Source organism: Priceomyces carsonii, assembly GCF_900007245.1.
Source record: "Priceomyces carsonii strain CBS4050 genome assembly, scaffold: Debaryomyces_carsonii_scaffold_1, whole genome shotgun sequence".
In the NCBI taxonomy this organism is placed as follows: domain Eukaryota; kingdom Fungi; phylum Ascomycota; class Pichiomycetes; order Serinales; family Debaryomycetaceae; genus Priceomyces; species Priceomyces carsonii.
The window spans coordinates 1,076,551-1,098,902 of record NW_026946674.1 but is presented as its reverse complement, the minus strand read 5'-3'; the positions used below and the strand labels follow the sequence as shown (position 1 = coordinate 1,098,902).

General features: G+C 36.9%; 14 protein-coding genes across 14 annotated transcripts; 7 read left to right on the top strand and 7 right to left on the bottom strand.

The window, feature by feature from the left end:
* Positions 1 to 131: 131 nt before the first annotated feature.
* NPT1 (nicotinate phosphoribosyltransferase) lies at positions 132 to 1,397 on the bottom strand (the record flags this gene model as incomplete). Its single annotated transcript, XM_062956220.1, has 1 exon — positions 132 to 1,397. One exon carries the CDS (start codon positions 1,395 to 1,397, stop codon positions 132 to 134), a length of 1,266 nt encoding a protein of 421 aa, XP_062807445.1.
* Positions 1,398 to 2,904: 1,507 nt separating this feature from the next.
* On the top strand, positions 2,905 to 3,015 carry PRCAT00000604001 (uncharacterized protein; the record flags this gene model as incomplete). The annotated part of the gene is made up of 1 exon (XM_062956209.1): positions 2,905 to 3,015. One exon carries the CDS (start codon positions 2,905 to 2,907, stop codon positions 3,013 to 3,015), a length of 111 nt encoding a protein of 36 aa, XP_062807444.1.
* Positions 3,016 to 3,299: 284 nt separating this feature from the next.
* On the top strand, positions 3,300 to 4,193 carry RPL5 (60S ribosomal protein uL18; the record flags this gene model as incomplete). The annotated part of the gene is made up of 1 exon (XM_062956198.1): positions 3,300 to 4,193. The coding sequence occupies one exon, from the start codon at positions 3,300 to 3,302 to the stop codon at positions 4,191 to 4,193; it is 894 nt and encodes a 297-aa protein (XP_062807443.1).
* A 123-nt stretch (positions 4,194 to 4,316) lies between these two features.
* On the bottom strand, positions 4,317 to 8,243 carry LPI9 (protein phosphatase regulator; the record flags this gene model as incomplete). The annotated part of the gene is made up of 1 exon (XM_062956187.1): positions 4,317 to 8,243. The coding sequence occupies one exon, from the start codon at positions 8,241 to 8,243 to the stop codon at positions 4,317 to 4,319; it is 3,927 nt and encodes a 1,308-aa protein (XP_062807442.1).
* Positions 8,244 to 9,342: 1,099 nt separating this feature from the next.
* ISU1 (iron-binding protein) lies at positions 9,343 to 9,912 on the top strand (the record flags this gene model as incomplete). Its single annotated transcript, XM_062956176.1, has 1 exon — positions 9,343 to 9,912. One exon carries the CDS (start codon positions 9,343 to 9,345, stop codon positions 9,910 to 9,912), a length of 570 nt encoding a protein of 189 aa, XP_062807441.1.
* A 222-nt stretch (positions 9,913 to 10,134) lies between these two features.
* On the bottom strand, positions 10,135 to 11,046 carry PRCAT00000600001 (uncharacterized protein; the record flags this gene model as incomplete). Its single annotated transcript, XM_062956165.1, has 1 exon — positions 10,135 to 11,046. One exon carries the CDS (start codon positions 11,044 to 11,046, stop codon positions 10,135 to 10,137), a length of 912 nt encoding a protein of 303 aa, XP_062807440.1.
* Positions 11,047 to 11,197: 151 nt separating this feature from the next.
* PRCAT00000599001 (uncharacterized protein) lies at positions 11,198 to 11,881 on the top strand (the record flags this gene model as incomplete). Its single annotated transcript, XM_062956154.1, has 1 exon — positions 11,198 to 11,881. One exon carries the CDS (start codon positions 11,198 to 11,200, stop codon positions 11,879 to 11,881), a length of 684 nt encoding a protein of 227 aa, XP_062807439.1.
* Positions 11,882 to 12,632: 751 nt separating this feature from the next.
* PRCAT00000597001 (flavin-linked sulfhydryl oxidase) lies at positions 12,633 to 13,385 on the bottom strand (the record flags this gene model as incomplete). Its single annotated transcript, XM_062956143.1, has 1 exon — positions 12,633 to 13,385. One exon carries the CDS (start codon positions 13,383 to 13,385, stop codon positions 12,633 to 12,635), a length of 753 nt encoding a protein of 250 aa, XP_062807438.1.
* A 284-nt stretch (positions 13,386 to 13,669) lies between these two features.
* PRCAT00000596001 (uncharacterized protein) lies at positions 13,670 to 14,950 on the bottom strand (the record flags this gene model as incomplete). Its single annotated transcript, XM_062956132.1, has 1 exon — positions 13,670 to 14,950. The coding sequence occupies one exon, from the start codon at positions 14,948 to 14,950 to the stop codon at positions 13,670 to 13,672; it is 1,281 nt and encodes a 426-aa protein (XP_062807437.1).
* A 177-nt stretch (positions 14,951 to 15,127) lies between these two features.
* PRCAT00000595001 (uncharacterized protein) lies at positions 15,128 to 15,859 on the bottom strand (the record flags this gene model as incomplete). The annotated part of the gene is made up of 1 exon (XM_062956121.1): positions 15,128 to 15,859. One exon carries the CDS (start codon positions 15,857 to 15,859, stop codon positions 15,128 to 15,130), a length of 732 nt encoding a protein of 243 aa, XP_062807436.1.
* A 171-nt stretch (positions 15,860 to 16,030) lies between these two features.
* Positions 16,031 to 16,447, bottom strand: PRCAT00000594001 (uncharacterized protein; the record flags this gene model as incomplete). The annotated part of the gene is made up of 1 exon (XM_062956109.1): positions 16,031 to 16,447. The coding sequence occupies one exon, from the start codon at positions 16,445 to 16,447 to the stop codon at positions 16,031 to 16,033; it is 417 nt and encodes a 138-aa protein (XP_062807435.1).
* Positions 16,448 to 17,469: 1,022 nt separating this feature from the next.
* On the top strand, positions 17,470 to 17,925 carry PRCAT00000593001 (uncharacterized protein; the record flags this gene model as incomplete). The annotated part of the gene is made up of 1 exon (XM_062956098.1): positions 17,470 to 17,925. The coding sequence occupies one exon, from the start codon at positions 17,470 to 17,472 to the stop codon at positions 17,923 to 17,925; it is 456 nt and encodes a 151-aa protein (XP_062807434.1).
* A 1,404-nt stretch (positions 17,926 to 19,329) lies between these two features.
* On the top strand, positions 19,330 to 20,799 carry CLB4 (B-type cyclin; the record flags this gene model as incomplete). The annotated part of the gene is made up of 1 exon (XM_062956087.1): positions 19,330 to 20,799. One exon carries the CDS (start codon positions 19,330 to 19,332, stop codon positions 20,797 to 20,799), a length of 1,470 nt encoding a protein of 489 aa, XP_062807433.1.
* A 454-nt stretch (positions 20,800 to 21,253) lies between these two features.
* On the top strand, positions 21,254 to 22,048 carry MAM33 (Mam33p; the record flags this gene model as incomplete). Its single annotated transcript, XM_062956076.1, has 1 exon — positions 21,254 to 22,048. The coding sequence occupies one exon, from the start codon at positions 21,254 to 21,256 to the stop codon at positions 22,046 to 22,048; it is 795 nt and encodes a 264-aa protein (XP_062807432.1).
* Between the last annotated feature and the right edge of the window lie 304 nt (positions 22,049 to 22,352).

Genomic DNA, 22,352 nt, shown 5'->3' with positions numbered 1-22,352 from the left:
ACGTTACAGTTACAAGATGAAGTAAGAAATAAATATATTATTGTCATTCCATGAGCCAATATAGAAATTTATAGGTAAAGACACTACCAATAGAGAAAACTGATCTCAATGCTTAAATGGCAACTATTGAACTACCATCTATGTGCTTCGTCTCCTTCTTTCCACTCATTCTCTTCGTAGCCCAACTCCTTTTTTACCCTAGCTACAACTTTTGCATCACCCATATTTTTACCAACATTATCACTTATCTTAATTGAGGGCTCCCCGTTTGCCAGACTTAATTTAATGACAATGTTGAGGGGCTCAGATTTGAAATGGGGTTCAGAGGAAGATTTGAAATCGTTAGTGAAAAACGTACCTACTCCGAATGATGATAACAAGCCCAAGGAATCTGCCTTCTTCTTATACTTTTCACATTTTTCAAGGTTCAAGGAGTCACTAAAACAAATCACTTTTGAGAACTTTGGATAACCTAGGCTATCAAAATGTTTACTGATTCTCTCAGCATAGAGTTCTGGGTCTCCAGAATCTTGTCTGACTCCCGCATAGTAATCTGTATACGGTTTTTTAAAAACCTTCAAATAAGAATCTGAACCAAACGTATCAGTTAAGGCGAGCCCAGCATATTTTGTTCCGAAAGTTGATAACCAGTAATCCATGGCTATTTTATTGGCATTTTTATAATCTTGAGTGATTGAAGCAATTCCCATAAACCATTCATGAGCAACAGTGCCAATTGGATCCAAGCTGTATCTTTTAGCTAATAGTACGTTAGAAGTCCCTAAAATAAATTTGGAAGAATCGGGATGTTTTGAAATGTAATCCTTTATAGCTTTGATAACAATGTCTTGTGTCTTAAAAGATCTCCTTCTTCTTGTCCCGAATTCGCTAAACTTGCATTCGTATTTCACGAATTCGTTGCATTTGCTTGCTGCCAATTCTGACTGGCCATCATAGTTCCAGTCCTTATCCACGAACTTGAAATAAGCTTCCGAAACTAATGCTAGAATGGGAATTTCATATAGAATAGTGTCCTGCCAAGTACCGGAAATTTCGATATCAAAGTCCTTCAAATTGTCTTCATTCGTGTATCGTATTTGCTCACTAGGAACCAATTTAAATGTTTTCAAATAATCAAAATAAGACTTCGGCATTTGTGGGAGGGTAATCTTTAAATATTCAATTTCTTCGGTCAGAAATCTCAAGTCCCCTAAGCATTGTACTTGACGCTTGAGCCACTCCACAGCTTCCTTGTTGAGAATCATCGACGGAGTTCTGTTGGTATACTTATAAGTTACAGGAACATCGGGAAAGTGTTGATGGACCGCCGCATGCATAGATAACTTATATAAATCAGTATCCAAAAGGGACCTGATAGCTGGCTTGAAAGGACTCATTTACAACAAACGCTTACTTCTAATGAACCGCTGATAATTGTTATTAAAGTGGTTTTCCTTTCAACGCGACTACGGAAAAGAGATAAGATATCGGTCTTAAAAGCGGCATCCCTACCTATAATTATATGGCGAGCCAACTTAGCAGAAATGTACGAATATGATAACATAAATAAGTCATTCGATACATGAGGTTTCATAACGATTCTCTAAACTATTTCATCGGTTCAGGTTCCAAGCTAAACATTTTTACCGATTACCTCGTCACTGAGCTTATGTAATATTTACATATATACATTTGAACGGTTCGTTATTAATCAAGTAGTAAAACAATAACCATAACCAACATAGATGTGTGTCAATAATTCGAAGAAGATAGCACACATTTTTAAAATACTTGTTCGTGGTGAGCCTTCGGACAATCTCTTGGTGAATGTATTATACTAAAGCGATTGTGCAGCATGTATTTCGAAAAATAGGACTTATAATATGAAATGAGGCTCTCATTCTTAAATCGTTGAAAAGGTAATTAGGATTCTGAATTTATTTACCGTGCTAAACGTAGTTTCTTATATAAGTGGGCTCAGCTAAGAAATGGAAGGGGACGTATCAGACGTGTGCAAAATACTAATATATATAAGGGAGACTGAGGTCCACTCTCTATACATATGGTAGTAGTTTATATTTATGTCTTACGTGATTATTTAGTGCATGAAGCTGCACTCAGCTTCAAATTCCAGCCATGCGGTAGTCCACTGTAGCATCAAGACACCACATCCCTATAATCAAAATACCGAAGTCTATCATAGTCTAATGAAAGGATATTATCACAGTAATAATATAAACGACGTTGGTATATACGTGTTTCGTGAACTGGTATCTGCCAAAATGCAACCATAGCAGGCAAACCACTGATCAATAATATTTCAATCGGGCTCAGCTGAACTACTAATTAATAAGTTTTTATAAATACAGCTACTTCTGTGCCACTGCTTATTCTTGTCCTGATATTTGGCAGTCAATCAATTTGTAAGACATTTGATTTCATCAAAGAAGTCGTACTGTGGTCTAGTCGAGGCATATAACAGCAGCTTGCACAGTTATAAGTAATGCTACTAATATAGTGATATTTATGCACAACTTCAATTTCTCTTCACTCACAGAACTTTTGTATGCCACTCTAATGTTTCTTCAAAACGAAATTGCTAGTTTTTCTTCGTTAATATCAATTTACATATAACCCTCGTTATTTTGTATCTTCTGTGTTATTCATTTTTCTCATTTATTTTCATATTAATTAGTCAGATATGTTCGTACATATTCAACTTAAGAGTTACTGTCGTATTTACGTGATTCTTATTGAGAACTTCTGCTTATGTGATATGTACTACTATCTAATTTTGCTGGTAGAATGTATTACCTGAGGACTGAACTTGCTCCCATATAATTTTGCAACAATCTTGATTTCGCATTGAGTTTAACTGTAGTGATCGATTTCAAAAAGAAAAATATGGTTCCGTGGTCTAGTTGGTTATGGCATCTGCTTAACACGCAGAACGTCCCCAGTTCGATCCTGGGCGGAATCATACAAAGCTTTTTTTTTTATCTTTTACTGATATGATCTGCCACTTTTAGGCATTTTGATACTTAAAGAATGTTAAAGATAACTGCTTTCTTTTTCTCTCCTTAGAAACTGTTACAGATAAGTTAAATAGGCACATCTATTGAAGCATAAGGCTTTCTTCTATGAGAATTGACTTTTTGCAAATTAAGGTCGTGCACACTACCGACTAGTAAAAAAATTTTTTTTTTTTTTTGAGGACAGTCAAGCTTGAAAAATTTTCACTTTTAAAAAGATTGAATTAAATATACTTCTTCATACTCAATTAAAGATTGCAAACAAAAATGCCATTTCAAAAAGTTTTGAAGTCCTCTTCTTACCACTCACGTTTTCAAACTCCTTTCCGTAGAAGACAGGAAGGTAAAACTGACTACTACCAAAGAAAGAGATTAATCACTCAACACAAAGCTAAGTACAACACACCAAAGTACAGATTAGTTGTTAGATTCACAAACAAGGACATCATTGCTCAAATCATCTCCTCTCAGATTACTGGTGATGTTGTTTTTACTTCTGCTTACGCTCATGAGTTGCCAAGATATGGTATCAAGCATGGTTTGACTAACTGGTCAGCAGCATACGCTGTCGGTTTATTGGTTGCCAGAAGAGCTTTGCAAAAATTAGGCTTGGATGAGACCTATAAAGGTGTTGAAGAAGTTGAAGGTGAATTCGAATTAACTGAGGCTGTCGAAGATGGTCCAAGGCCATTCAAGGTTTTCTTGGATATCGGATTGCAAAGAACCACTACCGGTGCTAGAATCTTTGGTGCTTTAAAGGGTGCTTCTGATGGTGGTTTGTATATTCCTCACTCTCCAAATAGATTCCCTGGTTGGGATATTGAATCTGAAGAGTTGGATGCAGAATTATTGAGAAAGTACATCTTTGGTGGTCACGTTGCTGAATATATCGAAGAATTGATGGACGATGATGAAGAAAAGTACAGAACATTGTTCAAGTCATACATTGATGACGAAGTCGAAGCTGAAGATATCGAAGATATTTACACTGAAGCTCACGAGGCTATTAGGGCTGATCCATCGTTCAAACCAACTGAGAAAAAGTACACCAAAGAGCAATATGCAGCTAACTCTAAAAAGTACAGACAGACCAAATTGTCCAAGGAGGAGAAGGATGCAAAAATTGCCAAGAAAATTGCCGAATTCCAGGAATCCAAGTAAGTTACACATTTCATTCCCTTGAAAGTATATACCTTTTTAAGATAATATAAACTTACAGAATTAGACTTGTTTTTGTAAAGAGTAAAAATCCTCTCGTATTTTTTGAATCATATATGTAATCTTCTACTTATTAGACCTTACTCTTTGCGCATCGTTCAAAATCTTATCGTATGCTTCATCAACAACTGCGTTCATTGCATCATCACCGCCATCGTATTCAGAGTCTATGGATATATTATCGTCTTCATCACTATTTGTTGAATGGTTTTTATCGTCATTTGGAGAAGAGATGCTACTCTCTTTTTTGGAAGGCTTTTCAGGAATGTTGTAGATCTTGTCTATACTAACTCTGTTATTGTTTATTTTGTCTATCAAATCGGTAACTGATTCGATACCTTTCGCAGCAATTATTGCATCTCTAAGTTCGGAACCAGAAGGAAGAACAGGAAGATGGGGGATGTCTTTCGCCTGCTTTTCAGGAGTATCTGAAATTACGCTCAGCGGTTTTTTACTCATCTGTGATTGAGTATTATCTCTGTTCGTATTTAAATCGGTACTACTGTTATTCCTTTGTTGAATGAAAAATCCCCATCTGTGAAGCTCACCTTCTTCCATTTCTTGTTCCTTTGCATGAGAGGAAGCATGTGAACTGGATCTCATCAAAACAGGTCTACCTGTTAAATTGTCGATAGGAATATCCTTACCATCAGACATTGAATCAATAACAACTTGATGTGGCTGGAAATTTTGTTCTGTGGGTGGTGCAAGAGATTGCAGAGAAAATGTGGTGCTGCGAGGCGATAAAATATGCCCAGCCGTTATCAATTCGTTAGAACTTTGATGCAAGCTTTCCCTTGATAAAGGTGTTTTAATTTCGGGTCTAGACTGATCAGCATTACTTGAGGAGGATGTAGATTCTGTTTTCTGCGAGCTTGAAAAAAAACCTTTCAATTTTGCTTGTTCCTCGAAGGTATGGACGACCTTTTCAAGAGAAGCATCTAGCAAACAAAGTCTTAATAAGTTCTCTTTGCCTTCTAACGAAAGGGTTCCTTGATTCCTCCTCTCAAATAGACTATCAATTATTTTATGAATATCTTTACGAACAGCACGGCCCCTCTCCATCATGGCATTAGTCAAGATTTTTTGAAGCTTTAAGTCCTCTTTTTTATCCTTACTCTTGTCGTTTTCGCTCAACAATTTTTCGGCAGTCTCCATCAACAAGGATCCATCATACATTAATTCCTCTTCGTTGTCATGATTGGCCAGGTAATTTATCTCAGAGTTCAAAGTCTTGTCCATGTTTCTCATCAAATAGAATGCGATTCTTTGTGCTAAATCATCACTTATTAAATCATAATCCAAATCTAAAGCGAAGATAGAGTCTGAGAGTTTCACTGCAGTATATAAAGTAGCTGCAGCAGTATTACTTAAATCTCGATTTCCTAGAAATGATACGTGAACCAATGTCTTGATTTTCGGTAAGATATCGGCTATTGCCACGATGGACTGGGAGCTTAGTTCATTTAAGTCGAAATGAATTCTCTTCAAAGACTCAAAGCGTGGTAAATATTTATTCAAACTTGAGATTATTGAAGGAAACAACTGGGGCAAAGAACTCAAGTCTAAAAATCTTAGTGTCTTAACGTGTGATAATGCCTCAATCATTTGTGAAGCTTCTTCGACGTCAGATAAATGTGTGGAATTGAGCGAAAAAAATAAGAGTTTCAGTTTTCCTTTGTTAAACGGTTCAATAAATGGCCTCAATTGCCCTTTAGTCAAATCGTTGAATGCAAGATCGACACCAACGCACTTTGAGTCTGGCTCTGTTATCCACTCAGCGACAATTTTTGCTTTGCTTAAGTTCAATTCCGTAGAAGCAATTCCCAAGCGATACGTTGATAATTTGACTGCTCTTTCGATCAAAGACTTGAAGGCTTCATCCGAAAGTTTACAGCCATTGATAACTAATTCTTCTATACCTCCTCTTATAATTAATGATTCAATAAAAAGGTCCCAATTCATCGAAGATCTCACAGAATTAGCCTTCGTGTCAGATTTTATTCTTTGTTGAGAAATGTCCAATTTCTTTATGGTTTTATTTTTTGACAAAAACTTGCATAAATATTTCCATCCTATTTCATCTATTGCCACATTTCTTAATGAAAGTTTCTCTAAAGTTGTGTTATTAACAAGCGATGACAAAAAATGCATCAACATTTCAGTTGTCACGGTCACATTATCAAAAATGACAGTGTAAATGGGAGTTATGGCAATAAAGTCACTAAAAGACAACGCATCTATCAAAGTTGGCTTCGGATTCAATAGCTTCAATACTTGCAAAGGCTTTGACTTATTCTTGAGTTGCTTCAAAGTTGCTGGAATAGGTAAAATTTCCCTCAAGTGACAGCATCTGGTATATATCGACTCTAAAGTGATATTGTCTATATTTTCCTCTTCAGGTTCTTCAGAGTTTTCGAAATAGTTTTCATGAGTATGTAATGGCTTATCAATTTCGATATCAGCAACATCATGTGCTAGAGTTCCAGGTGCATCGTCGTAATCAGCTTCGTTCTCAAAATCTTCTCCTCCATTTTGGGATTTTAATGACCCACTCTTACACCTGAACAGCCTTACTTCCTGAGCTATGCGATTCGCAGATAGGTGAGCTTCTTGAGCATGTTTATCTGCTTCTATGAGAGCACGTTTGTGTGATTCAAGAGCAGCTTGTAATTCCTTCTCGGAATATTTATTCTCACTCCCCGAATTCATTTTGCTACCATCGCTCGAAGATATACCCTGACACAACCTCGGAGAGGGAGCTAAAATATCATCCGGTATTAAAACATTTCCTTTTTTTGGCCGTCTAGATGGAATTTGCTGTTGTGGATCTTCTAACAACTTATCAATCGCGAAATTAACTCTACGCAAATTCAAATTGTCCAACTCTTTAATAGGTATTTTGTCTCTCTTGCTGTTCTTATTCAAGACAACACGGCTGTTTTGTGACTTTCCACTGGAGACAGACTCTCTTCTAAAAAATTTACCCTTCTCTTTATCTAGTGAAGCATCAGGACTGGAGGAGCTTTTTCCACCAGAAGAATTCCTTCTCTTTCCGCTTGATGGAATACCCACACCTGACGGTGGCCTGTTCATAACGGTAGCTAAATCCTGATTGTGGGATGGTGTAGAGCCCGAGCCGATCAAGTGAGGATTAAACTTTGGCGTATGCGGCGTCTGATTTGATGCACTATTTACAGTAGACGCCGAAGAGTCTCCGTTAGATTTAAACTTGGACGATATTGAACTTAGCAAGGATCTAGTTTTACCACCAGAAGAATTTGATCTCGATACACCTGGAGATACTTCACCCTCAGATGATGGGTTAGATCTGTCACTTCCAAAGCCTAAGCTGCTTCTTCGTCTAGCGCTTGACGATTCCTGAGATACATGTTCATGATTTAAGTGTTTTTCTTGCTGTGGCTGCTGCGTGTTCTGTAATTGGCGGCCTGACTTGCTCAGTAATGGATCACCTGCATCAGCATTTACGCTGGATGTCGACGAAGATCTGGTCCTTCCAAGCCTGAACTTATCTAACATAGAAAATTTATCATTAGATGTCAAATTAGATTTCTCATTGTTCGCCGCATCTATATTATCATGTGGGATAGTGTTGTGGAGTGTTTCTTTAGCACTACTGGTATCCTTTTGTCGGTTTAGATTAGTAGTCTTATTAGACTTACCATATTTCTCTGTAGCAGGTTCCTTTTCTTTTGGTGCCTTGCTAGAGTCTTGAGACCTCCCCATATTCAAAGGCATCTTGACTTCTGATGTGGATTGATCATTTTGCTTGTCTTCAGACTTTTTCTCCTCTCTTGACTTTTCATTGTCCCCCAGTTTCTTTTCTTTGTCTACCACAGTAGAGTTCATTTTTTTTGTCAATTTTTTGGACTTGCCTCGAAATAACCAGTCCACATCCCCATTTGAAACGCCCGTATCATATTCAGAACCACTAGGTGCCCCTAATTTAGTTTGCCCAAATGAGTCTGTCATATTTGTTCTTGGTGAATGTATCGTTGGTTCGATCTTAATTGTCAATAAATCAAAGCACTGGAACTTCTCGGAATATTTTAAATGCTTAATGGACCAGGATACACAACATGAACAGCAACGACACCAAGTGCGTCCTTATAATTATGAAAATGTTTACTCTCTATTTTGTTGACTATATTTTAGAGTCTCTAATTATAATCGTATCACGTGCTCAAAGTTATATTCTTTGCTTATGAATATACGTTTGTCTACAGGGTGAAAGGGGTCCGACAAACAACAAGCAACCTCTTAGAGAAAGGAAGATTGCTTGACACGACTTCACTCTATTCTAGTATCTTGCCTCCTTGCAAACTTATTCTTGTTTATCAGTCCGCTTCAGCCGATATTCTAAGATTGATGCAGGGTAACTGTATGGGCAGTACCTGCCTGTCAGAGGCTCGTTTAATTTACAATACAATCCCAGGAGCTGTACGGAGTAACTTATTTAAACCTATTGTTTTGAAGATAATTACCTATGCTGAGCTCAGAAAAGGGGGGAGGTAGTGTAAACGTCAAAAGATTCAAGTCTCTTGAGAACGCTCATGGCCACGATGACCGTTCTCCCCGATTTAGACCACGTGATATATTTAAAATACAGTGGCTCTCTCGACTGTCCCAGCCGTTCATGGGAAGTTAGGCGGGTTAATATCGTAACCAATTTACTAGTTGACGATGTTGCTAGCTTATTGACTATGCGAAAGCTGAGACACATTCTTATGAGAGACAATAGCCAATTTTATTCACTGACGACTTTCTCCCCTCAGTCGTCTCCCCTTCTTTATCGATATTGCCTATGAAAAAGCCGTCATTTCTAATATATTATATAAGCACTTACGTAATTACTGTTTCCGGTCAACCTCCGGAGCCGGCACGGATTTTATGTAGGAAGGATGATCAAATTAATCAGATATATAGTTCTCGTCATTCAGCACGCACTTGAAATATATTAAGCTCATCCTTTTCAGTTATTCAATTTAGTCGGCAACTATAAAGCAATCAATCAAAAACATATTTAAATTCATAGTTAAGAAAACAAAGTTAGATTATTGATTCAAATACAATGTTGTCTAGATCATTTTTAAGAGTGTCTGCTATGAGTGCCAAGATGGCAACTCCTCAAATTTCAAGAGCTGTCTTGAGGTCAAGCATGCAGCCAGCTGGTGCTGTCGCTGTCCCTAGAATCAGCAAGAAGTCTTATCATGAGAAAGTCATTGATCATTATAGCAATCCGAGGAACGTGGGAACGTTAGATAAAACTGATGCAGATGTTGGAACTGGTTTAGTAGGCGCGCCAGCATGCGGAGACGTCATGAGATTGCAGATTCAAGTAGATAAAGACACAGGTGTTATAAAGGATGTCAAATTCAAAACTTTTGGTTGTGGCTCTGCTATCGCAAGCTCATCATATGTCACAGAATTAGTTAAAGGCAAAACTTTGGAAGAAGCATTGAAAATTAAGAATACTGCTATAGCAAAGGAATTATCGTTGCCACCAGTTAAATTGCACTGCTCTATGTTAGCTGAGGATGCCATTAAGAGTGCTGTTAAAGACTACAGATCAAAGAAATCTACTAAGCCTACTTTAGGTCCCGATGCCGTTTCTCACGAGCATAGTACCGCTACTGTTTAGGTCGTCACATTTGACTATATTATCGTGAAGGACGCATTATAATGCTACGAGACATGGTATGTCCGTTGCTTGACAGGAGCATTTAGCATACCCGTTCAATTCAAGGGTAAGAGATCACAACTTTAGGATTTTAACAAAGAAGTTGCGATTGAAATATTTATTCTGAATTTCAGAGCGTTTGTATAGCGTGCGAAATTTGTATTTGCCAATTAGTTAAATCGGTTATATAGGAGATGCCTTCAAGTACTTAATAAACTGTTTTGCGAAGTATCCGCTCGAATCAACCGTAAGTCCTCTGAATCTCGAAAGACTCAATAAACCAACCACCGTTATACTATTAATAATAACATAGCCACATTTTTTTGCTGTTAAACTGTATTTCTTGTTATACTTCAAAAGCCCACTTACTGAATGATACGACATGACCCAGAGAAGCATAACTATCATGAAGTAATTTATTCTGTTCCCAAGATTTTTCAACGATGAATGTGTTAAGTAGTATGAAATATACTCTAGATTTATTAGGGAAGAATCACCATCGATTGATACAGGCAAATATCTAAATTTGAAGAAATGATATCCCACTAATGGTAGTAAACAGTAGCCTGAAAATGATAAAGGTGTCAAAGTAGGAAACTTCGTAGCTATCCATGACTTCTTATATCCCAATCCAATCAAGGCTGTAATTCCACCTAAACCAATATCATCTCTTTCTGTGTCAGTAATAATAGGCTCCATGACAGCAGGATTCTTATGTGTCTTATTTTGTCTTAACTTGGCTCGAATTAATCGGATTCCAATTCCCGAAATGACATGCAACATACTTGATCCTATGATCGCTATATTCTCAAAATTTGGAACCGATTGATAAACTGCTCTACTCATTTCGAAAACATCTTGGGCTATCGAAAGTGGAGCAAACAATCCTGGGACAATAACCACCGATGTCAAATGTAATCCTAAAAACCCTGTAAACGTATAGGCACTATATTTTTGAATTTTTAGCAAGTACAGTAGTAATTTTTTCAAGAAAGGTGAAACGTTGGTTTCGCTTGAAGGAATTTGCTCCTCTAAACTTAAATTTATAGGTGTTGGTGCTATTTCGTGCAATTCAAAGGAAGAAGGCAGTTTCATCTTCATGTAATCTATATCTTTTCCTTTATTCTCTCTGGTTAATCAGCAGCAATTAATGCAATCTCATTCGAGACTGTATATTAAGAATCAAAATGACATATCTACATGTTGTTCTTGAGCGGCGAGCAGTTAAGCAGTAACGTAATTTAGCATGTCTTCATCTACATTCTCACAGATAAGATCACAGGCTCTAAACTTGGAGAAGCAGACAGATGCTTTACTATCTAGATACTCAAAGTTTCAAAATTTGAATAATTCTACAAGCCCTGATGAAGAAGAAATCGAGCTTCACGAATCAATAAAACAAATACTTGAACGAAGAGATTTGATCATAAATAAGCTTAACAGGATATCGGATTCAGATGCAGACTTGTCAACTTCCAAGTTGCAGCAATTGCAAAGGCATAAAGAGATTTTGAATGAGCATAAAAGATCATATTTGAAGATTGAATCTGCCATAGACGAAGAGAGGAACAGAACGAATCTATTGTTCTCAGTGAGGTCAGATATAAATGCACATAAGCAAAGAGTGACTAACAGTGACTATAGTAACCAATTGAATGCCAATGATTATGTTTTGGAGGAGAGCCTCAGAGTTGATAACGCAAACTCTTTTGCTGATAGACTTCTAAATCTGGCCTACCAGACAAGAGATGAAATTTTAAATCAAAGGCAATATTTAGCAAATGCTCAAACAAGAATGTTGAGTACACTTCAGACTATACCGGGTATCAATGTCATAATCTCAAAAATCAATACAAGGAGGAAGCGAGATACACTAATACTAGCGACCGTCATATCAATCTGTATCATCTTTATATTTTTCATGACATGAACAGATCACATAGATTCAAAGAAGTTTAAAAGTATGATAGTTTATTAATTAGCTTTGGTGTCGCTAAGAGGTTGCGGCATTTTTTGAGATTGGAATGATCAAAGAATGAAAGAACGAGTATTGCAAGAATATGTATAAAAAAAACTGTAGTTCGGTAACTCGTCAATAATTATATGAATTGTGCTTAACCTTTAAGCTTTGTAAGTTTAATTCATGATTTATGGGACTATATTAATCTTAAGTTTGAAGTAACATTTAAATGTGTTAATATGTAATGCGGCATTCTCAAATTTAGGGATAATTGCAAAAAATGAAAAAAATACTCTCAGCTATTAAATGAAGCATATAACTCTGACCTAAAGATGAATAACGAACAACAGGAAGTAACAATAAGAATATCTCAGATTAAACTTAAGAGGATACAAGAACTAAACCTCAGATTAAGAGAATCTTTGAAAAGGGAAAGAATTACAGCTTCAAATGCTTGTTACTTGTAAGTAAAAAAAAAAGGAACCGAAACACACATAGTTACTAACATTAAAGAATTATGGATTACATTCAAGAGACTCCTGATTACCTTATCCCTCAAGTATGGAAGTTACCACCAGAGCTGAACAGATTTCAAAGATATGAAAATTTCAAAAATATGAGACGAGCAACATCTTCTACAGGTATTGGATGCTGCACAATAGTTTAAGTTTATTAGGTTAATATACATTTACCTTCGTGTTCATATTAAATATAAAAGACTCTAGCCACCAAGTTGCAAATCTTCTTTCTCATCAATTTTAATATTTCTCAAATTATCCATACTTTCGTTCGAAAGAGTGGTGTCAACTTCTTTCTCATCATCGCCACAACCGCAGTCGTAGTCTTCTAAAATAGTCGTACAGTCATAATCTGGCTTATCCAATCTGGCGTTCACTTTGTTATGTATATCACATCCCCACAACGCCGCGGTTTTCCTAGACTTGACCTGGGGAGGGTATTTTTTCAAGAGAATCTGAAAGTGCCTTGCACAATCACCACATGGATAAACCTGGGCAAATAGATGAATATATTGGTTCAAAGTAGTCTGTTCCTGAATTGAAGGTTTGTCTGGATATCTAGCTAAGATCGTATGGAATAACCTCCACGCAGAATTTCCTAGCTGTGCTTTTAAGGTTTCGTTAGCCATCTTAGGCATAAAGGGTGTATCTGTGTATTCCAAATCATTTGGTGTAGTACTTATATCATTAATCTGTGCTGATTCAATATCCTGACCATACGGATGATTTATCGTATCCCCACTTTTTTCACCATGTTTTGATTCGAAATTAATCTGTTTCCCATTTGCTTTAGTTTGCGCAATAGCTCCAGATATGTCTTGTTTCGTGTACTTCGAATCCACGGGCACTGTCATGCTTAAAGGTCTTTCGTTCGACGAGCTGCTCATGAAGAATATTACACATGTAATCGCAATGAACGTGAATGCGGTAACCAAGGGCTTCCTTAAAAACTTCATTTTGAGAACCGGCTTTAGATAGAAACAAATATAATCGAAAAGCAGCACTCTTTTGTTATAATTCAGATGTTTATTTGCCGTCCAATATTATTTATTTTTGACTTTTCGGTCGTTCTGAAGAAGTGTGCCCTCTAAGCTCGATATGAAGATTTCTCGGCAGATAGGCGATTTATCGTTCTCCTAATATTAAAGAGTAAAGAGAAATTTGCATAGAGATGCTACTTCGAATCCACTTTCATATTCTAAGAGAGCTATATTGTATTTATGAAGGCACTATATTGTGTTTACGAAGACTTTTTAGAGCTTGTAGCGGCATCCAACACCCCAGGTAAAGGTTCATTACCTACGTCAATTAGTAATTTGATCCCACCAACAAAGAAGATAGCCAATGCCAACAGTGACCATAAGAATAGATTTGCTTCGACGGATATATCTTTTTTGCTACAATCCGTGCCCGACCATTTGGTAGTCTTTGATGTAGTCTTATTGAAAGTAGGAGAGCACAAACAGGTCCAGCATTTCGCCTTCACCTTTGAGCATACACCATGACTGTTACAATTCGAAGTACTTGCTTGACAGGCCTCCTCAGATCCAAAACATGAATTTGAAGTTACGGACCTCTTCGAATAATCGCTGATCTTAAAAAGGTCCGCCAACTCTTTATTTCTCTTGGAAATGTTTGAGTGATACGGTTGAGCAGTTCCAACTGGAATGGAAACAACTATAATCTCGTACTTGTCTTGCAACTTAATTAGAAAGTTAGAAAGGACTTTTCTAGCGAACTTGTAGGTACTTGATTCAGACCCAATCATTCTGTGTATAGATAACAAAGAATTAGAGTTGAAGAAAATTAAATTTCCTTTCTTCGCTTCCTCCTGATTCAAATGAACCAACTGAGACAACTCATTGATAAAGAGCCTGTCATTGATGACATTTAAAGTTGACATGTCCAATTTACTTCCTCTACTTACAACTATCTCTTCATCAGCAGTTCCTTTGAAAGAGCCAATGACATTTGACTTGAAATTTTTCCATATAGATATCAAGTTTTCATTGAAGAAGTGAAAATGCCTGATTAATTTGTCACTATTTTCACCTTTCAAGTATAATAGCTTCATTTCGTCAGTCAAAGCATCAAGATTATAGTCTTTTGATCTTAAAGCCATAAACTGCCTTGGAAATTTACTGAAGATACCATGAGTTAAGCTTCCAGCTTTTCCTTGAACCTTAAAAGACGGAATCCTGTTCTCAATAAATGTTTCCGGCTCCTCTGCACCATTGACCAAAACGATCATTTTAGGTTTCTCAGAGCTTCCGCCTTCTATCAAATCCTTCTGCTCATCAATAAAATTCACAATGCTATCACTGCCCTTTCCCAAGGAATAAAAATCAGATATATCGAATGTATCCCCCAAGTAAGCTACAGCAGCATTCTCTTCAACTATCTTAATTGGGCTTCGATCCCTTGCATCAAGTTGAAACACAGAGATGTAATCCTGGTGAGCGGTCCTTGTCCCAATTACGCACGAGAAAAATAACAGCAAATAAAGAGTAGCTAATATCATGCCTCTGCGTTTACAATTTTCTTTATATTTAGAAGGTAAGGTCGTATTTAGGTTGGAAACCATCCTCATAATCAAAGTTAATAGCCAGAGAAAATCGTCGCATTTATATGCAGTTCGAATATTACAAGAACACACTATATACTTAGAGATTATGAATATAATAAAAGTAATATATTTTCAAAAGCCATCATCTAAGGTAATAGTCGGACTAGATGGCGTATTGCTACCAGAACCTCTGCTTGAGCTGGAAAAACTAGTTGTAAGTTTCAAATCCGGCTTGAATAATGTTTTTGTTAAAGACCTTGTTCTTTTAACACTAGAAGTGTCCTTCAATTCGTTTAACTGCTCATTATTGTTGTAGCTTAGCAAATCAATTCCTAGTTTTGAAAGATCTTCAATAGCATTGAAGGGCTGAGGCTCCGGTTCTGTGTATTCATTAGTCTTACCAGTGTGAAAATCCTTGAAATTTGCCAAAGTCTTAGTAACGGATAACGAATTTGCATCAGCTAGGGAATCATAAGACTTGGATGACTTGAGTAAATTTTCCTGTAGCGATACTTTGATGTTTTTGCCCGCGAGATCTAAGTTAGAATCTGTCTTTAAATGATTATATAGATTTAAAGCGCCCTCCTCTGAACGCATAATGATGATGATTCTATTCAACGTAGGTAAGGCTGACCAATACTCTATATTATTCAAATAATATTCATCACCCACGTAACCAACCCCTTCGGGGGTCTTCAAACTCAAAGTAGTCAACTTAATGCTATCAACAAACGACAAGGTCTTTGTAGTTAATGTAGATGATTTTGCCACAAAGTCTTCCCTTGAAAGATTTGAAACTATTATGGCGGTTTTCAGTAAATTCTCAGTGTTATCACCTTCTTGTTTCAAAACGGGTGAGCTCATTGGATGCAATTAGATATGATAAAAATCTTCTTATGAAATATGATAGATGATACATATATAAGTTGCCAAGGGTCTCTGAAGTCCATATGCACACTTATTAAAAAGCGAGGCTATAACAGTCTCTTTTTCTTTTTATCTATAGATTAATACAAGTATACATTCGATTATCTATCAAGTCAAATCGAAGTACAAGTCGTAGTGCAAAGCGCATTTAGGATTGAACTTGCTGTTACAATAAACGCAATAATAATCGCTTTTAGAATACTCTTCGAACAGTAGTTCATTGAAACAGAACCCACATAGAATAACTTTTTCTGCTTTAAGATCCAGTTTAGACCACCTCTCTGTCTTGTGTAAGGACCTGTTTATCTTGTTATGACACTGGAAGCATGGGTAATATACGTCACAACATTTAAATTTGATGCATATTATATCCAATTTACTTTGATAATGCTCACATCGAGTATTCGTATCGACAATGTAGTTCACTCCCAATCGGAGCACATCGCCGCTCGATGATTTAATAGAGGCAAGTGAATTAGGAAATTGTTCATGACATTTTGGTAACGTGGATTGATTTCCATTCATTCTAAATAAAGGGCATCAAAAGAGGTACTTATTATTCTCGGCTGAAATCTCCTCAATAGAAAGGCAAGGAAAAAAAAAGCTCAATAAAAAAATATTGGGCATAAGACTTGAAAAAGATTCAATAGTTAAATGGGTTGGCCAAGCTCGGTTCGTTTAATATTTTGCTAAATACATACATGCTTCTTGAAATGAACTTGAGGCATACCTGGTATAAGTGTCACCATAAGTTTTGCAACTCAACTATTCTTTTCAATAATTCTTCAGATTTACATGATACTTATTGGGAAGGAACTTCAACTTCCCGTTGTCATTGACTTTGCTACTATGCCGTAAGCCTTATAATTTGTGCTATGAACGAGTCTAGGTTTCCAAGAAAAAAGTAACCTCAATTCAAAGAGCTGTTAAAGAAGCCAAAAGGTAAGATTAAGCGATTGAATTGACTAATATCACTTTGCAGTTATGTGTTAATAAATCACTATCAGGAGCCGACTTCGCTCTATAAAAAATAAGTGTCATGCCAACGCAATTTTGTTGTGTGATTTTCAAGATCAACGATCCCGTTAAATCACCGCCTCTTATTTTTCATTGCGTAATAACGTCAACCATAAGATAGCACTGCCGACGATGTTCCGAAAGTGCCAGCATTCAAATGATCCATCGAATCAGAATCTTCAGGACAGAGATCTTCTATCGATACACTTCTTAGAGAGCAAGTGCTGCACCTTTGTAAAGTAAAGATTCAACTCATGCGCGCTCATGTGCTACCCCGATGGCATTGCAGACTTGTAATATCTATCGAAAGTTACACATTTAACACATTAAGAGCCAAGGGTATATAACGACTCAGGATCCCGAAATCTCAAGACACATTTAAAACCCTTCAAAATTAAATTGTGTTCGATATAGGAGCAACAGTCATATTTTGGAGATCTACGACTGCCAACTAAATCCTTAAAGTTTCCAAGAGAATTAAAACAGACATAGACTTGACATAATTGGCAGCCTCCACTGCATATGCTGGAATGGACGTGAAAAAGTCATTGGGATCGCCAGCGAGTTTTGAGATCGTGAAGAATGGTAATGAGGGCTCTTTACTCGACAAGCTCAGATTAATTTCCATTAAGATTCATAACCCCCCCTTCAATAATAATCAGAAACTATTGACAGAGGTAGCGAATCTAGTTGATGAGTGCATACGAATGACGATAGAAAACACATATTCTAACAAGGATAGCTTACTCAGCCACAGGACCCTCAACTCGATGTTGTACGGAAGCCTCGATGGCTGCAGTTCTTCCACGAAGAAGCCAAACATTAAATCGCAGAATCTGACATCGTACAGCTACCAAACACCTCCACCCACAGTTCAATATCGGAATCCAGATGTGCTGGCTACATCCAATGGTAAAGCAAGTTCAGAGGATGATCGTTTTACAATATTTATGAGCTCATCTCTTTCTATCAACAATCTGAAATAATACCGAATTTTAAGCCTTTTAAACACACGTGTTATAGGATGATTCTGTGTTCATAAATTCACGCTGGCGTAGATTATATGCAAAGCTTAGTCTATAATACACATTTATAATATTTAACTATTTCCAAGGCAGTGCGCGTATAAGTGAGATATATCTTGGCCATGATACGCTTTTTACGTCACGCTAATGGATAAGATGACACAGGAACGCATCTAAACTTTTTCGCTCTATTGTGTCGATCCTTCCATTAACGGATATCTCCTAGTCTTTTTGCAGCACCACTGCGCTCCTAAGTCTCTTTTGGTGTAATGGGGAGCCCCTGGGGAGATCCTCAGGGAGAAATTTCGACAATTAATACTCCGCGAACACGCATTCTCGCTTTTCGGCCTTCATACAGGATGAGTACATCATCTTAGATCAGTAGGAAGTCCTCAACTTTTACTTCTACGTGTGTAGTGCTTAGCTTCTACTAGGGGACTAGCTATTAAGAGGTTATATTAGTACATTGTGTTTAATATAGTGTATTGTTAGTGCACGAGCCTTCATCGTTCCTTACTGATTGCCTGTAGATATTTCAATTGAGAGTTGCATCTAATCTGAAAACCGCGATTGTTGTTTACGTCCGGTTCGATCACAAATCCACAAATACACAAACACACAAACACACAAACACAAGCAAAAAATTTTCTGCACAAGAGGGATTGTCTACATGCAAGCAGGATTTAGAGCTGGTGTAGAGTGAAATTGGCTGAATCTTGATTATAGTTTGTTTGTGTTGAAGCAATCAGGCTTGTTAATAACTAAATCAAAACATATTTGTAACACGACAGTCGACGAAGAATTCGCGAAGGGAGGAGCTTACTAAGTGAACAAGCAGGTGCTATAATCAACCTCAAGTAAGATCTGCACTCGCTGGTAACAAATACTGGTCTCTATAGAGCACTTCCAATTGATTTACCAGAAGTGATTTTATCAAGAAGCAGGGTCTAGGTTCTACGAAGCGACACCAGACAAGGAGATCAAAGTATAGATACACAAAGTATATCCGCCAGGCGCATAGAGAGAGTGCTTGAAATTTGGATCGATACGCCTAGCTTTTCAACGTTTGCTGGTGTCTGTAACCTCAACGAGAGTGGAAGACAGAAACCAGTTTTCATTGATAAAAGATCTATTAAAGATAAACAGAACTCAGATCCCGTTGTTTATAAGTTTGATACTTTTTTGATACCAATAGGCTTAATCTCATTGCCGAATCTGTCTGTTTCCAAGTTGTCACTGCGCTCAACTGATTAGCTGACTTTACTGAACACTTTAACGTAGTCACTCGCTAGAATAATCTTAAAATACCGAAGTTAGGTAAACTCAAATACAGCTAAGAAAAGTGGACAAAGAACTGACATAAAAATGAGGCCATATAGACGACAAGTGTCTAAGTCATTAAATGATGAAAATCTAGAACCGAAAGGAAAATTAGCAACTAACATTCACTCTGACTTACAAAATAGAAGAGAAGCTTTGAGTGACGTAACCCAATTGAACGAAAACACAGATTATCGAAAGAAGACGGTAAACGAGACTCTCAAGCAACAATCTGTCTCTAAATTGCAGACGAATAAACATCAAAATTTCAAGAAACAAAGGTTGGGAGCGTTACTTTCTTCTTCGAATAATCTTCGAGTGTCAACTTCTTCCTCAACTCATAACGATACTGATGAAATTCAAGGATTTGAAGATGGTTTAGATGTTGGGGAAAATCATGCTCAATCATCAAATTATGAAAACTCAGATGATATTCCGATAAATAACTATTTCGATAAAGTTGGGGAATCAAGAGTTCTTGAATTAGACTTTGAGATAGATGAAAAGGACACCAGGTACGAACTATCTGAGCTCCCTGCTCAAGATGCAATATCTCAACTAGACAGCTTTGCTTCTGATGAAGATGAAGACGAGTATGAAGATGATGCTCTGAATCGTCCTATGGAACCCAAGTGGAACAAAGCGATATTCAATGAACTTCAAAATATCATGAAAAAATTTGCAAGAAACACGCTTGATGAAAATGACGAGGATACATATGATGTAACCATGGTGGCAGAATATGCACCGGAAATATTTAACTACATGCATGAACTTGAACATAAACTACTCCCAGATGCCAATTACATGGACAATCAAGATGAATTAAAATGGGAAATGAGAGGTGTCTTAATTGATTGGGTAGTACAGGTACATACAAGATTCAATCTATTACCAGAGACGTTGTTTTTAACTGTTAACTATATTGATAGATTTTTAAGTAAGCGAAAGGTGTCTTTGTCAAGATTTCAATTAGTTGGAGCAGTAGCATTATTTATCGCTGCAAAATACGAAGAAATTAATTGTCCAACTGTCCAAGAGGTGGCTTATATGGCGGATAACGCATATAGTGTTGACGACTTCCTCAAGGCTGAACGCTTTATGATTGACGTTCTTGAATTCGACATGGGTTGGCCAGGACCTATGTCCTTTCTAAGAAGAACTTCAAAGGCTGATGATTATGATTATGAAACGAGGACTTTGGCAAAATATTTTCTTGAGATCACGATCATGGATTCAAGATTTGTCGCATCTCCACCAAGTTGGCTAGCAGCTGGGGCACACTATTTGTCACGTCACTTGTTGGGAAGAGGTGAGTGGACTGAGGCGCATGTATTTTACTCAGGATATACCGAAGCACAATTGGCGCCATTGGCTACCATATTGTTACATGACTGCAGGAATGCAGAGGTACATCACAAGGCAATATTTGAAAAATATCAAGAACGTCGATACAGAAGAAGCTCCAGCTTTGTCCAAGAATACCTCCGAACGATTGAAAGGGAACAGCTCTAAACTCCTAAATGTTATCAACCAAACTGTTATTTGTTTCATCAGGCACAACGTTTTCAATCAAAGATCTAATGCATCCTCAAACTTTTTTCATTCATTCTTTTTTATTCTCTCAATTTTTAATCTTTGTCTTTTCTAAGCACTATAACTGCTCAAATGTGATCAACTGTTTTACTAATGACGTATATGACAGTTAACTAGTTTTTACCTAATAAGAGGAAACTAGGCCAGCCCCTCAAACTGTTATAGTAAAACTTAATACTGTTTAACCCGTGTTCATATATGCATACATTCCTTTAATACGATACTACTCCATTATAAAATTAAACTAGTTCATTTTGCAATTATACTCAATTAAAAATCGTGTATGATCAAATTTTGCAAAAATAAAATCCACATCTTCACTCTCGTCATTCAAAATAGTGGAGAATATATCGTAACAACACATATTCGAAAGATGATGCAAAGCAAGATTATTTCAACTCAATTACGTACAACTGTCACCAACTTAAGGACCAGATTAGTTGGAGGCTCTAGGCTAATTAAATTATCTCCAGTTTTCGCCACATCGGCATTTACGGTTGCACCAAGGTTTGCTTATACGACCAAAGCTTCACAGACGCCTGAGAACCAATTAAAAGAAGTATTGAAGTCCGAATTAAAAATATCGAATACTATACCTAATGAATTGGACTCAATATACTCCGATTATTTAAATAAGTCTGGATTCACAGTGGAAGAAACTAGTGGTAACTCAAACGTTCAATTGATAAAAGAAGCGAATGGTGAAATTGTTAGAGTCTTCTTCGATATCGACGAGGTTACAGATATTCCCATCCAAGATGAAATGGCAGAACAGGAAGACCTTAATGAGGAAGTAGACTCATTGGAGTCCATGTTATGTAATGTCAAAATTTTGATCGAAAATTCGACTACTGGAAATGGATTGCTTCTTAACTTGTTTTTGCAGAACTCTGAAAGTTCCTTCTTAATCGACTTTGCAGTTTACAAGCCCGAAGTAAATGCCTATTTGGATAATCAAGTTACCAGAGGTGAATTCTTGGATAAGTTCCAGTATCAAGGTCCAAGATTCTCTGATTTGGATGAATCACTTCAGGCAACATTCGAGAGCTACTTAGATTCTAAAGGAATCAACAATGAGCTTGCGGAATTTATCATCAGCTTTTCTGAGTTTAAAGAAGAGAAAGAATACAGAAAGTGGTTAGGCGACTTGGCAGGTTTCTTAGATTGAACTACGTTATCAAAAATTGGGACTGTATTGACGATTATTTTATCAATTTACTCATTTGCTACTTTTTTATCTTGTTTATAGTTCATGATTCGCTAGTTTATAGCTGAATTAATTTAAATAAAGGAAACTGCATCTCGGTGACTGTTTCTCGTGTATATCATGTGCAAGTCAGCATCAAAAATTCCAGAGCTGATTATTGTGCAGGTCACTAAAAATTTTTTTCACGACAAATGTTGTCTCAATGGAAATCTATCTCAAAAGGAACTTTAGAAAGAAGTAGAATAATAATAATAATTGATACTAT